At 45.7% G+C, this 15,772-nt stretch overlaps 1 protein-coding gene across 6 annotated transcripts in view; it reads right to left on the reverse strand.

The window, feature by feature from the left end:
• Positions 1 to 4,775: 4,775 nt before the first annotated feature.
• IGSF11 (immunoglobulin superfamily member 11) overlaps positions 4,776 to 15,772 on the reverse strand; it is a 111,025-nt gene continuing 100,028 nt past the window's right edge. For 5 of the 6 annotated variants that reach the window (XM_071809286.1, XM_065829402.2, XM_071809288.1 and 2 more), the window contains exons 2-7: positions 12,150 to 12,313; positions 10,757 to 10,964; positions 9,824 to 9,979; positions 8,700 to 8,822; positions 8,318 to 8,468; positions 4,776 to 7,619 (exon numbers count right to left, since the gene is read on the reverse strand). In XM_071809286.1, coding sequence (XP_071665387.1) covers positions 7,169 to 7,619; positions 8,318 to 8,468; positions 8,700 to 8,822; positions 9,824 to 9,979; positions 10,757 to 10,964; positions 12,150 to 12,188 — 1,128 coding nt within the window. In that variant the 5' untranslated portion in view covers positions 12,189 to 12,313 and the 3' untranslated portion in view covers positions 4,776 to 7,168. The remainder of the gene's footprint in view (positions 7,620 to 8,317; positions 8,469 to 8,699; positions 8,823 to 9,823; positions 9,980 to 10,756; positions 10,965 to 12,149; positions 12,314 to 15,772) is intronic. The other variant, XM_065829403.2, reaches the window with a different exon arrangement.

Raw genomic sequence — 15,772 nt, forward strand, 5'->3', positions numbered from 1 at the left:
ACCGATGTAGTTCTTCTTCCCTCCAGAGGATGTCATCGTAGAGCCACCAAAAAGGCGAGCTTTGTGACCCAAATCTGGACAGCGAGTGAATAAATGACTAGTGTTCAGCTGCTCTTCGGACAATAGGCCCAAACCTCCGTATTTACTCTTTCAGAAGTAACCAACTTACCCAAGACAAGCGTGCAACTTGTGGAAGGGCAGGAGAAATGGCAAAACCCATTGTGAATTGAAAGATGTGCAACAGGTTAGCCTGGAACACAAATGGGATGCCTGCTCCAGGTGACTGGACTGAGCAAAGGAACAGGGGATTTACAGTCACGCCCGCTTTCAGTATTTTTTCACGTATATGAGCATGGATGAGTGTGTGGAGGATGCATTCAAACACAAGGAAGATGAGTAAAGAAAACTGAGAACATGGAGATTGCGTTTACAGGCAGCAGGATCAGACTGTGTACTGCGAACATTGAGTAAGCACATCCAGGGAAGAGCTGCTGGCAGGGGGGGTCTATGTGCTTGTTAACCCACTTCCGTGGTTTGTGTCATAAAAAGGCAGTTTTTGGGTTTGTACATTTTTGTCACAGCAGCAAAACCAAAAGGAAGAAGCACCAATGATGATCATGACACATGTCTGTAATAGTTTCTAGGCCTAATTATGCATCTTAATTTTGAGAATCTAATGCCACACTGCCTTTTCTGCTGAGCTAATTCCAGCCTCTGCTGCCTTTAGTTCTTCATGTGGGACACAAGGACATATATGCCTTCACCACAAGACTCAGTTTAAGGAGATAGGAGAGGATCATGAGTGGAAAGGTTCTACAGTGATGCAGAGCACTAAAAAAGAGTAGCAACTCGCTAGGCTACTTTGCATTCTTAGAAACTGCCACAGCTAAAAGTACTGCTGCTGCAACCCAAATCACACACCTTTTCGCCCTCATACATGTCCACACGGACAATGACCTGGTGACTGCTATAGTCAGCTTGCCAAAGTTCTTTGAGATCCTTCAAGAAAAAGAACTACAGAGAAATTCTGTGGATATTGGTAGCAGCCAGGAAGCTAGAAGGGAGGCTGTGTAGCTCAGTCTCTGTACCAAACATAGTGGGTTTAAACACAAGAGATCTAAACAACAGAGCATCTGGGCTTTACTGTATCAAGCCCGTTAGCCAATGTTTCTCTGTGTGCCTGCATCACATCCATTTTCCCATTAAAGCATATCAACTAGAAGCAAGTCATCATCCCTTCCCAAATATGATTTAATAAGACCAAATCCATGACCTGACCCAGACTACATCCAGTGCTAAAGAATCACTTGCCAGCCAGCCATGCAAGCTGTGTCTTAATCCCCTCTCTTCTTTGTTGCTATTTGTTTCAGGGGGTTGGGTTTGTTTGCTTGTGTTTTTTTCTACGCGGATAGATTAAATTTCCTGTCAACCCACTTTCTCATTCAAACATGTTACTGAGGAAGTGGGGGGAAGAAGGAAATCAGGAACAAAGGACTAGCAGAAAATGGCATTAGAAGGCTTAGTGAAGAGTCTGATCCTTAGCTATGTGCACTGTCCCATTCCTGCACTTTAGCACTGCTCTCTGAAGCAAAGAAGCCTCTACCACAGGGAAAGTAAAGTGCTTTTTAATTGTCGTTATCTATGGAAACTCATCAAATAAAATATTCCAGAGCCCTAGAGCTGAAAAGTCCCAAAGCCACCAAGTCCCTCCTCCCCTCAAAAAAAACGCATTCAGCAATCTGTGTTTGAAACTTTTGCCATATATTATCTGCTGCTCCCCACGCCATCGCCATGTAGATGAGCTAATGAAACCTTTCTCTGTGCTACCCGCAGCTGGCAACAAGAGGTCTGAGCTAGTTCCCAGCTCACAACATCTTGTGTGTGCCTCTCCTTGCTTAGGAGGTCACAGACCTGTAATCTTTGGTAATATCCTCCCAGCATTTGCAGCATGCAGAGACAAACATGGAAGAAAGCAGTCTGAAAAGAAAAAAAAAAGGGCAAAGCCTTTCACTCTCCCTGCTTCCAAGTCTTGCTTTGTCCCTAATGTTCACCTACTGAGGAGAGATGTAGCTCAGGTCACACTGAATTCCCTTTCTCAACACGCATATTCCTGATCCTTACAAGCACGTGTTGCCTTACTCACAAGAGCAGAGCTGTAACCAAGCCATGGTGGGGGGAGTCCTGCTTTCCTGGCATCAGGACAACAAGCTGCAGGCAGGATGATGAGCAGCACTTGGAAACAACGCAGGGAGAAGGGCAGCTCGGTCATCAAGACAGCTCACGATAGCTCTGCTCCATGCCTCCCTTTAATAGAGGTCATACGAGTTAATAGGAGGACATGTTGTGTTTGCTCTGAAGTGAACGTGTGAGAGGGATCTGCTTCCTCAGTTTTTCCTGCCCTCTGTCTGAGAAATGTTCAAGACCCTCTTAACAGAATCTGCTGAACCATTTTGGGTGCACTTGGTGTTGGTACACACAGGCACAGACTCATCCACTTGCTCACAAACCAGCAGCACCACAGCTGGGAAGATCATGGTTAGAGTGCAGACACAGAAAGGTTCTTGTGTGCATAAAGCAGATGAACCTAGAATGCAAAATGTTGCTTCCAGGAGAAATCCAGTAACCTGTAAAAGCTCATCAATGTGTTTGTTGAAACCAGAAATTTATCACAAAAATTCCGTATCTTCCCTTTTGGTGGGGGAAAGGGGGAGTAAAAACAGTTCAGCTCGATTTTGTCTGTCCAGTACCGAATCAATCACCCAGTTACCTTGGTCCTGGGTGTAATCTGAGGCTACTCTGATTTGAGATACTCTTTATGAGGAACTAAAGTATGACATAAGGAGAACTGATCTCCTGAGCACCCCAGGTCTTTTTGGGGAAGCCAAGCAGTTTTGGACAGGACACCCTCCGGTAGACTGGCTTCTGCTGGAAACTCATCTGTGTTCTGGCAAGAAGAGTTTGTTGAAGTATATGCATCTGGGTTTTGTTGGGGTTTCTTTCATCTGTTTGGTTTTGTTTTGTTTGTTGGTTTTTGTTGTTGTTTTTTTTTTTTTTTTTGCTGTTGTTGGTTTTTGTTTTGCTTTGTTTTAGATGAATCAGCAGATACAAGTCCAAAAGCTACGTAAGTTTAAAAAAAAAAAAACAACCAAAAAACAAAAAAACTTCTCACAATCTACAAACCAGATTTCCCAAATGTTTTTAACTGAGCTCTCATCCATACCAACCTCTAAAAAGATGCCCACTTCTAAAGTGTGAAGCATCCTCTTATCGTTATTTTTCTGTCTCAGCACTCAAATGTAGAGGTAATGCTTGTGCTAAAACAAGTTTCCTTCTGATATTCTTCCGTGGAAGGTGATATAACTGATATATATTGACATTTAAAGTAACATCTGTGGCACCCACTGTGTTTGACAATCCCTGCTACACAACTGGGGCTGAAGGCTGTCAGCAAACTCACGAATGTCAGTAGTAGCTTCCACTTAAAACCATAATAGCTTGAACCTTTGTTTGCTTTTTTATGATAGTCACTCCGGAGCACTATCAAGTCATCTAACTGGCATTATTTTTGGCTAGATATTTGTACTGAAGCAATGCCTCACCAGGTACAACTTAAATGCTAAAGCTCCAGCATACTAGGTGCTGCACAAACCTAGTAAGCTATCCTTAATCTTAGGAAATTCTGCTGTAGATCAATAGACAGAGACGTGCAGGAGAATGAGGTAAGCGGCAAGCCAGTGAGAAGGAATGGATAGTGTAGCATAATACTGACAGGGCTATCATGGGAATAAAATGCAAAGGTGCTATTAATGTCACATCAAGGCTGCACAATCAAAAGATGTAAAATGCAAACTCTAAGTTTCCTATGGCAACTTTCTGAAAATGGCAATGCAGTCATCTCATTTAGTCTAAGGCCTATAGCTGAAAAAACTTTTACAGGAGTATTTTAAACTAGGTGTTGAAAAATACCAAGGAATGAGAACACAATGAATGCGCAGCAGGGCTGAATTACCACTGCTGTTGGATCTGTAGGTTTTTTGTTTTAATAATCATCTTGGAATATCTGGGGGATTTTAGAGAAGTAGGGAAAATGAAACATGGAGAGAAAAAATGCAAATTCTTTGGCAAAACGTTAGGTTGCCCTAACTAATAATAACCTTCTGCCAGCAGCTGTTGATATGGACTAAGAAGTATGTGCTTCCCAGTCCCCTTGTACCATGGAAGTGTGAATGTTCAGACACTGAAATTTTCCATGCTCTGCCTATGCAGATCAGCACTTTTGTTAAATTCCTGGCAGCCTCCCTCACCAAGCTTATTCAACAGCCAAATAAAGCCAGTGAAGACCATCCTTCCGACTGCCTTAGATTTTGAATCTAGGATGAACATGCTATGTTTCAGATTGAAAACCAATACATGAGCAAAGTTAGGCAATTTTAAAAACATTTTCCCACATCACTCAAAGCTGTAAAAGATATCCCCTGCCAAATGACAGAAGATAAAACTCACCTTTGTCTAGAGAAGTAGAGACCTTGCAAGCCTGGGAAATTGTACCTTCAAGGGCAGCATGTCAGACTATTATGAATGAGAAAAACAAAGCTATAGTACCAGAGTTCACCACGAAACTGTCTGGCCTAATAACATGCAGGTCTTGGTTGCATGGTTGCTGTTTACTGACAGTCATATCGAGGATGAGCATTAACAGCCAAATTCATTGTAGTTACAGAATTAGGTAGGGGGTCGGAGTAAACGAAAGCAGCAGCAGGCAGTAAGAAGTCCTGTTTTTTTATATGAATAAAGTTTTATTGAATTTTAGACAATTAGAAAGAACAAAGAAAGAGGAGCAAACAGTCTTACGGAGGGTAGGAACCAGAAGAGCTTTCCCAATAGAGGAGGGGACCCGCTGAGGGCAGTGTTCCTGTAAATGTCACACAAAGGTGGTTACAAAAGCAGAGTGAGCGTGTCTGGGTTTTTCTTTGATTGTTTTCATTTTTCCTCCCACATTAGGGTTTCCAAACCACTCTTCTTCCCCATCAATCCTACCACCCAGCAGCAAAGCGAGTAGACAGGCAGGAAAGAGGACTGCTCTGGTGAAACATGTGTACACATACACACAGAGCAGCTGCCTGCCTGCACCACGGCAGGGGTTTGCACCCATTCGGGATGGTGTAGAGGGGGAAGGAAGAGATGTTAGACTTTTTTCTTTTTCTTTTTTCTTTTTTTTTCTTTTTTCTTTTTTTCTTCTTTTTATTTTCTCTTTTTCTTTTTCCTTTTCCTTTTTTTTCAAAAAAGGCACAAAATCTGAGCCAAGCTTCAAACTTAGTGCTGCCTGAGAACCCCCAACCTCCCAAAACACCAGTGTGCCCATGTGGGAACCCAGCCCTCACCTCTCCCTCCTCTTCCTCAGAGTCTGTGCTTACATCTGAAAGGTACTGCTCAGGCAGAAGTCCCTGCCCAAGGTTTGTACACTGCTAGGGAAAGTAAAGCCGTGCCGGGACAAGGGAAGTGGGGATGAGGAAGAGTCTGTTGGATTAAACAGACCCTTTTTCCAATGTAAGAGCTGTGGAAAGTCACCTGTGACTCCCCACATTGCTTTTCCAAGAGCAGACCTGAGAGGGCTCTGGTTCTTTTGGAGGTGACCACTGCCTTTACATGTGCCAGGGCTGGTGTTATGCAGGAGGGCCGAGGCACCCGTCCAACCATGGACCCCTTGAGCCTGTGCTCTCTAGGAGAGTCCCAGACCTCATTCTAGCCCTCCAAATGGCACCAGGTTCCTCCAGCAGTTTCAGCTCTTGGCTTTGATTAAGGCTATTTAGTTGCAATAGAAAAACAATAGGTGTCAGCCATAACCAACTCCTTGGCTGTGTGGAAATGGCAGAACCACCAGCAGATGCCACCAGTGCCCAGCCCTGGGACGTTAAGGGAAGTAGAGGAGACAGAGACATAGCACATGGGCTTTCACAGGGTCACCCCCTCCATTAAGCCCCTGATTTCACCCTAAGGAAAGCAGTTTGGAAACAGATCCTGTCAACCTCAGTGTCCGGGAAATCTGTGCGTGTGGGAAAGCAGGGATGAAAAATGTGATGCTTCATGGATGGACCCTAAGCACAACATGTGCCATGTCAGCCAGACCTGGATAGCCCGATAAGTCAATCAACCATGCAAACACCAGTGTTGTGGGGTTTGAAGCCACCTGCCCCAAACCAGAGTAGCCCAGGGGCAGCAGACACCTCTGGACCTGCATGCTGCTCTGCCACACCACCCTGCTCCTCTCTGCCTCCTGAGTAACCCCAGCAACACTCAAAAAAAAGCGAGCCCTACATAGAGCAGCAGCAGTGAGGCACCCTCGCCCTGCATGGAGTCCCTCAGGAAGAGACATTCCACACACTCTGAGCTAGTGCAGGAAAATTACCCAGTCTGACGAGGATCTGTGTGTATCTGTGTGTGCGTGTTGGGGTAGGGGAAGAATTGCAAAAAAAAAAAAGACAAACGCCCCCTGGTCCATGTCCTCACCCAGCTGTTCACTTGGGGTGGTTGGCTGCTGTGCCTCCATCTCACCCCTCCAGCCTGTCCCGGGTCTTCTCATACCCAATCTCGCCCCACCACCCTCCTCACTTGGCAGTGGGATCAAGGCCTTGGGGAGGAGACTGGGACCACCATGTTGAGGCATATCCTGCCTCAGCACCTCTCCCCGCTCAGCCCTACCTGCCCCAATGCAGGCTGACGTCCTCTTGGAAATAAAACAGCAACAACAACAGAAAAAAAAAAAAAAATTATATATATATATATCTCCCCAAACCTCCCTGAAAGACCCAAATGGATGGAATCGACCCTCAACAAAACCAACAGGAAACAAAAGCAAAAGTCCCCACCAAGGTCAGGGCCAGGTGCGCGTCCCAGCTGGGGACCAGCAGCCAGGGGTGTGTCCCGACCTCCCTGCTCCCCTGGCCTTGGCACATGTGTGGCGTCCACCAGCACAAGGAGCCCCAACAGCTGAGGGGGGATGTGGCATAACTGGGGCTGTCCCACCGTCCAGCAGCGGCCTCGGGAGGGGAGGGCGGGGGGGAGAGGCGTGTGTGTGTCCCTCCACCACCTCACAACCTTTCAGGAAGGAATATGGTCTCTTCTCCCCAGCAAGAGGCTCCTTGCTCAGCTCTTGGCTGCCAGCTTGGCCTTACACAAGTGAGCCGGCCCGGCTCTGTGCGGGCACCATGACGGGGACAGCCCCGATCCGCTCCAGCGTGGCCTGGCTGATGGCGTAGGAGCGTGTGTGCGGCGGCCGTTGCTTCCTGCTGACTGAGCCATTGCTCCGGATCACCTCCTGAGGGGACGGTGCCGTGCTGGCTGTCACCACCAGCGTCTTAGGGGGAGCTGGGGAGGGGTGGCCACCGTTGGCATAGATGGGGCGGGTGCTCGTGCTCCCCGAGCGGGAGAAAGGGGGCTGCTGGGCATCATTGCTGTTGCTGAAGCGGGTGAAGGAGTCTGTGGCATGGTTGGCTTTGGGGTCGTTCCAGTAGCGGCTGTTATAGGTGTTGGATGAGGTGAGGGTGTCGTTCTCTGACGAGGATGCGTCAGCGTGGAATGTCTTTGCAGCAGAGGAGCATTTGGGCGGCAGGTCATCCTCCCTAGGAAAGAGAGGGTGTGTGGGTACATGGAGGACGATGCTCCACTTGCCAGGACCCTCCCCACCACCACACCCTGCTGGGGTCAACGCCATCAATTCAAGGTGAAGGACAGCAGCAACATGAACCAGCATTCCTCCTTGGCCTATTTGCTCATGCCTCTTTGCAAGACCCAGCTCTGTGAACATTAATTGCTCTGTATGCACATCACTGATGCCAACAACCTGCGTTCATGTGTCTAGGGGCAAAACCAGGGATTATCACAGCCACTGGTGCTCAGGCAGTCAATACAACTGTACCTGTACACCCAAAGAAGCTGATTCTAAGGGGAGTTGCAGGAAGCTACCAGAAGGAAACACTGTGGCTTTAAAAACAGAGATTATCATTGTATCTCCAGAGCTTTTCAGCTATCATTGTCTGGTATTGTGGGTCAGGATCCCCACCATGTGCAGAGACACTCTCCTATGGAGCTAACAACGTCAAACCAAACTTCTCAGTAAAGGCAATGTTGAAAACAAAATGTGTCATTACTATTCTTCATCTGCTCTCTCCTTTTTCTGGACAGATACGGACATCTTCCCCTGGCCCAGGGGAACACACTCAGCATTAGCAAGATTAAATTTTGTGACTGCCTTCTTACCAGCTGCTGCTTTTGCTGGGTGATCAGAGGTCCCCTGACACCAGCTTTCCCTGGCTCTTACCTTATCTCATTGGGAATCTCCTCCTCTTCTTCTTCTTTGTGTTTATTTTTCCAGTAAAACAGTGCCACGGCCACCAACACAATGCAAACAACAAGCACGACTGCACCTGTGGCCACCGCTCCTGCAATCAGGCCAATGCTCCGAGGGTGGGCTGTGGGAATGATCGAACAGAGAATGGAGAAGAAATCAGAGCTGGGCTGTGGCTGTCCATGAGCATTTGAAGCTACTGTGGATCGGGAGCAGGGAAAGGCAACATCCCCATTCCAGGGCACAGTGATCTTCTGACAGAGAGGCACATGGTGGCTCACCGCAAACACGGTTACACAGTTTACTGTCACAAGACAGAAGCAGGTGGCCAAGCCTCCCTTGGAAAAATACTTACGTGCAATGACTTGCAGGTCCAGAAGGCAAGTGCTGGTTCCAATGGCATTTGAAGCCACACATTGGTAAAGACCTGAGGACACAGTGCTGATATTTCGGAGAGTGACAGTGCCCTGGACTTGGTCTAGTCAGAGAGAAAAGAAGGATTTAAATCCCTCCCCCCCTTCAGGAAAACCATGAAAAGGCAAAGCCAGCAAACAGAGAATTTTGGTGTGAGACTCTTAAGGAGAAATAAATTAAGAAATAACCTTGAGATGGAAGCATTGTGCGCACGCACACACACAAGATTAGGTCTTAAGGAGCTTATACTAGACGTTTCTTTTTCTTCTTATAGATGAATTTCTGCAAATGAAAGCTTGGTACTCTCAGCATTGTGTGAGAAAAGGCAGGAAAGAGGAGATGTGCAATTATCTATACCCAGATCCATCTGTTAAATTCAGTCCTGCCCTGCAGAACCCTTCGTCTCCCATTCCTGGGCTCCCTGTCCCTGCTTTACCGATTTTCCTCGTTCCTGAATTATGTAAAACTTAAATGCTTGAGTATTCTTAAAATACAGCAAGATAAAAGGCAAAAGTACAGCTATCACTACTTTGTCAGGACACCTATGTTAAGAAATCTTCTGGACAGTACTTGAGACTGGGCAATACCCAGTCTGATCTGAGCCTTGCTTTTGCACATATCTGAAAGGCAGTTCTGGCAGTAATTTACTGGAGAAGAGTGGCCTCAGCATGAGAAGCTGGCAATATTTTCCTGGGATGATTCTGCCTCTATTCTCCTGGTTTTCAATTTATGAGCCTTTCATTTAGTTTAAAATGCAGGTGAGTCAGCAGCTGAAATCTCCAGCCATGTGCCAACATCTGGCAACCATGTTCTCTCTCTCCCATTCAACCGAACACTTGCTCCTCAATGAGGAACATGTTTCTGTACCAAAATAAAACCCTGAAAATGTAAGTGACCACTGGAGGGTACCTAGTCCACCATGGGCTCTAGGAATCTTCTTTCCAGTAAAGCGAACATGCAAGAGATGGCAGACACTCAGTGAGCCATGCCACCTCAGGCAGCTCAGACAAAGGAAAGCCCAGGCTATCACCTCGGAAACAGTAGGATAATCAACAGAATGAGCACCTTGTGTGGCAGTTGGGGGCAACTTGGGAACATTGTCCAGTTTCTCCCAGAGGTATGTTGGCCGGGGGATGCCTTCTTCTGAGCTGCAGGTCAGTGTGATATCGCTGCCCACATCGAGGGACCCCTGGATTCTGCAAAGTGGAGCAGAAGGAGGAACTGCGAGAGAAGAGGGGAAAGTGACAGCAGATCAGGAAACATGACCAAACAGTGGGGGACGGGCTTTTTCTGGACACATGCTGCTAGGGAAAGCAAGGTCACTGGCATGAGGTGACAAGGGGACAAGAGGGAGGCAGCAGACAAAAACCCATTAAGGTTTGGGGGATGATAATTCACAAAGATTCCTGACCCACCAGCCCTTCGAGGTTACAGACTACTGCTGATTTTCACAGGACCCAGTACTCTTAGGTCCCCTCCTAGAGAAAAAGAAGGTGAACATTTCTGTGTTTGAGACAGCAATTGTGGTGGGAGCTAACAGAGCTGCAGACAGAATTTGCTGTGGTTGAGTTTTGCTTCATATCCCTTTAATGGCATGCACTCTGGAGTATTTAACATTCTAGGGAGCATCCAGTATTAATTGTTTTAATGAAAATGAAGCAAAGATCTAAAGTCCTTCTCTTCTTCTGTTGCTATGAGCAAAACTTTTATGGTCCCTTCAGCTCTCCAGGATGCCTTTGTACTTTGTTCATGTTTCTTTGCAACTTCACATCACAATGCTGCCACAAAAGCTTTCTCTCCACCGTATTTTAAAACTGCATTATATATTACCTGCATATGAAGACTACGGGCCCAACAAACTCCCACAATACCCACAAGGCAGCCCATCCCTCACCATAGGATCCATGAGCTCCAACGCATACACTACCATATTACTCTGCTATGATGCACTGTCATGCACAGAGGATCCCCTCTCCCCCATAATCCAAATAAACACACCCAAGACAGTAAGTCCAATGACTCCAATATTCCTGATGCCTCGATCAGGAAGATTGTTGACCAAACATTGGTATGTGCCAGTATCGGATAGCTGAGTGTTGTTGATGAAGATGGAGGCACTGGTGGTTGGCATTGTCACAGCAAACCCCACTCGCCCATAGAACTGGGGTGCACCACCAAAGATCTGACCCCCTTGGTAGAGAATAACCTGGAAAAGAAAGGAAAGCTCAAACAACACTCTGCAGGAGCTGAGCAAGGAGGAAGAACAGCAAGCAAAACATGGGCTTCCAAAGATGAAAGAACCAATTCCTAAAGCATTTCTAAATAACCACACCTCAATATACAGTTGTTCCAGGCAGAACCATTATGTCAATAAAAATGTTTGCAGAGGTAACTGATCAGATATACACCCAGTTCTTCTGGCACAGCTGAATTGGCAATACCAGCCTACTTCGTACAATAGTCGCTACCCATCTGGACAGGTTTGACACAGAGAAGCAGAAATTCTCTGCAGGTCGGTGAGTACTTTGCTGGAAAGCATCCGCGAAGTGAACAGTATCATTTTGAGTCTCAGCCAGTAAGATCCTGTAATGAGTTGACAATGCTTACTGAAGATCATTGGGATGAACTGAGTGACAGGCAATGCAACCCTTGAATCTGCTCAGCCTCCACAATCAGAAAGTTTACGTAGCAGTGTGAACTCAGACCAAGTCCCTGAGGAGCAAGTACTCCTCTGTGCACAGGTTCTCACAACTGAATACTGAGTGTGATGGGCACAGTGTGACCAAAGACATATGCATTTCAGAGCAATGACATTCTTTAGTTGTCAGAGTGTGTGGGCAAAAACGAAGCCAGCAGATCTTAGTTTTATGATTCTTGTGTCCACCATGATAAACTCTTTTTTGATAATGTTCATAAGAATGGACTTACATAAGGAACAATGAAGAGGTAAGGAGGGAAGTAAAAGGGGAGGTGAGTCTATGAGAGGCCATGTGTTACAGCACATTTTACATAGATTTCACAGGTTTAAGCCTGCAGTTGTCTCCAGGTCCTCCAAATCCCATATCCAGTGTACCACAGCCTGGATTACATCTCCTGTGCTCTTTTGAACACACAAACCACCAGAGAGCCAAGGCAGCTCTATAATACCACACACATGCGCCTCAGTTGCACATCCTGCCAAGGCAGCCAAGGACACAATGTGCGTCGACAAAGCATTGAAGAATCAGATTCATGTAAGATCTAGAGGTCATCTTCAGCAATGAAGGGGCAATGGAGTTCTGGAACAGCCAAAGACTCAGGATTGTAAAGGGTCTACATCCAAATCGGCACGAAAAGGGTGGGGAAAAGGAAAGTCCTGAAGAAATACACATTCCAGTAAGAAAATACCTACCTGTTGAGGCTGGTTGGCATTAGAAAGAGGAATGACCATCCAGATGACATTAAGGTTAGTGAGAGCAGCGTTAGTGGTGAAGGTGCAGGGCAATACTGCTGTCTGGCCTCGGGCAACCTGGATACTCCCTGAACTGACTGACACCTCCAGAGGACACACCAGACCTGAAAAGAAAAGAACATTCAGTTCAAGCATTGCAGGAGAAGGATAGCCAGTTCAAGCATTGCAGGTGGCCCCATACACATGCAGGTCCTGACAGCTGCATCCTGTTACAGAACTGTCCCTTACAAATTATTTCAGGCTAAAAAAAATTGTATTCCTCCCTTAACAGATAAGGCTGCTCTCACGCAGACATTTCTCACAGGCAAATGCAGATAGGAAGCCCTTTTAAGCGAGAGCACTCTAGTTTCAGAGCCTCTGAAAACAACAGGTTTTGTTTTGGTGATGAGAAAAAAGCTGGAAGAGCAGCCAAGCTGTGTCTAGGAGATAATGAAATATGTTTTCAAACCCATCAATCTTAATGATACCCAACATCACTGAAACAGAAAAGGCAACTGCATTTCAAAAGCCTTCACCAAGGGTTAAGCAGAGAGCATGCATATTGCTAAAGAAGAAACACAGCTCTCCCCCTACTTCTGCCCCTCACAAAGTCCTGCATGAGCAGAAACATTTTAGTGCTATTTTTAATTTAAAGGGTTAAAAATCTAAATATTTTCCAGTCCAGGTATTTCTATCTAGCTGGTGAAAAATGACTACTGATAATGGAGAATGTCATAAAATCTCATTTATTTTCCAACATTTCCACAATTCACTTCTTTGCATTCCACATAACCAGGACAGGGCTCAAAGCCTGATAAGCCCCAGCTTCCCAGTGCTGAAGCTCAAGGCTGCAGCTTTTAGATTGCAAGTCACACTGGGAAATATCTCTGTTCCTGCTGCCAAAATCTTGTCAAATGAAACTAACCAAGGAGTCACCGTCAAAATTTTGAGTAGCACAAAAATTCTTTAAACTATTTTCCCCCACAAAATCAGAATATTGACTACAAAAAACATGTCTGTATATGATAGCTCACTATCTTCTTGTTTAGGACATGTGGGAGGCTGCTGGAGGAGAAGGCAGAGAGTTTTCAAGCTCCAATGCAATATCAGAATATTGCTAGCACCCAGGTGTAGTCTGTGGACTGCCCTATTCTCTTCTTGACTCCAGAAAGGGTTGCCAGCAAAGTTTCTATTTTCTGCCAAGAGACATTAGTTTGCTGAAGGTGAAATGCTCCATGTCAGTAGGTTTCTGTCTGAAATACAAATAAATTGAACAGGCTAATTTCTGAGAAAAAATGCTGAGTGGTCTCCCACACGCTTGTCTTCTGGGATCCTTCCCAGCCTACTTACTGGAGAGATGGGGTGCTCAGAGCCTGGAACCACTGAGCTTCACATGCTACAGATTCAAAGTTTCTATCACCTGAACAGCCTATGATGAGTTCCTGGGTTTGGACTGATTGCTCTGGAGCTGCGATACCCCAGGATCTTGCAAATCCTGAGCAATTTACTCCAGACTTCTGTTCCCTCCTCCATATCTCTCACCTCCAGTGCCCCAGGTAGTTTGGGGAGACTCAGAAGCACTTCAGAATAGAGCCAGACAAAATGCCATTTTAATCTCTCTAAGAGAAACTAATGAGTTTCTTACTTTGCAGGGGAAAAAAAAAAAAAAAGAAAAAAAAGCCTGACTTTCCTCACAAGCTTGGAATATATTTTAAAATATGAAACATTTTGGAAATTCCTAGGGAAACAGTTAATCTCTGGTGCTAACATCCCAGGGAATTAGGTGCCTGGATGAGAAACAGCTGGTGAAAACTTAATCCATCAATCTCCTATGCAGGGCTGTCAGCAGCAAGCGGAAGTAAACAATTTGAAGAGCTAGTAACAAGCATCACCTCTATTACAAGGTATCTGCTTCCAGTTGCATCTGTGGTAAACAGACCATGAGTAGTTTTGGATTCTTCAGTTGTTTATGGCTAGCCAGGCAGTGGCATTAGCCCAAAAACCAGAAGTGATCCATGTCCACTTCAGAGATGTTTCTCACTGAATGTGACCCTGGCGTGGGATTGTCTTTTCTGTAGGCCTAAATTTGAAGGCTACCCTGCCATGGCTACTCATCCAGTCTAGCATCGTCCAGGTGCTAAAAAGTGTGAAGGGAGTCACAATAATTTGGACATTTGTTGAATTAACCTCTCAGTCCAACATGGTACAGAAAGCTCCTCTGCCATGTTCAATGTAACTTTTATGAGAGGCTTTCCACGAGAGGAAAACAAACTACTCATCTGATTTGGAATAGCAACAAGTGTTCTTCAGCCCTATCCATTATCCCCTCCACTTTCCCCTCCAAGAAAAACCCACACAGCCAAATTCTTGTCATTCAGAAAAAGTAATACTTACGTGTGAGTATTCACTAATAGCAAATTTACTGGAAAAGTTTACCATTTGCATTGCAGGATTAGTTACATCAATCACTCAGTAATTAAGATGATGTGATTTTCATACCTAACCACCCTCTTGCTAATCCTAATATTTACTATTAATTGATTGTAAACATCCTGCAGAATAATAAAAACACTAAAACAGAACATGCATAATTTATTCACTGTAAAAATATTTTTCAGTACATTTTCAGCTTTCCCGATCTACTTATGAACAATTCAAAAAAGGAAAGAAAACACATAATATTCCCTTTGCTATGCCAGTACCCCACTCCCACTCTGCAGCACCCCACAGCCCCTGTAACCTCCTCCCCCCTTCAAGGCACCATAGCACCCCTTTTAATTTGGATGCCGTGGAGTGGTTTCTGTGAGGGAGGTGCGTGGGCACTAAGGAAGGGCTGAGTTCCCTGTCCATTTCTCTTGCCAAGGGAAGCTGCTTTGAACCTGGCCATGGAAGATGAGCACCCCTCCACCACCACACTGTCCTATCATCTCTGTCTTGTTAAGCCACCAGGCAAGTCAGCTCCTCAGACTTGCTTTTGCCTCATGCATTCCAGGGCCTGTCAGCTGCTCTTTGACCCAGGATGCATACAAGGCAGGCGGCACTTAAAGACAAGGACTCATTTTGTTAAGCTAAGTGGCACCTGCAGGGCTACAGCTGGGGAAAACACACACAATCGCTTCTGACAAGTAAGCTGAAACAAAATGACAGGGGAGTCAGGAGACCAAATGTAGGCAAAGTCCTCTTCTACCAGCATAAGCAAGAAGGTAGGCTGGTGTGTTAACACAGCACTGGGAGGGCACTACTACAGTGTGACCCCTCTCCCAGGGAGACAGCTGAAAGAGCGAAGATAAAATCCTCTGCAGAAGCTACAGTGTCTTTCATTGTATCTCAGACTACTAGAAAATATAACACACTTACACATGCCCTTGTCCAACTATGCAAGGATCTACGTGATCGCATCCTTCCACACCAATACTCGTGCCCAAAACACAGGTGGATGCACATTTATAAACGTGTGTCCAGGAAGACACCTAGTAGGAAAACTCAACCAAATGTTACATATTTAAACCTCTCAAAATTAGCAGTTGCAAAAATGTGGCTTTGCATTAATGCAAAGGGAGGGAGACAGGGAAGAGAGGGAGGAA

Source organism: Patagioenas fasciata, chromosome 1, assembly GCF_037038585.1.
Source record: "Patagioenas fasciata isolate bPatFas1 chromosome 1, bPatFas1.hap1, whole genome shotgun sequence".
NCBI classification, from domain to species: Eukaryota; Metazoa; Chordata; class Aves; order Columbiformes; family Columbidae; genus Patagioenas; species Patagioenas fasciata.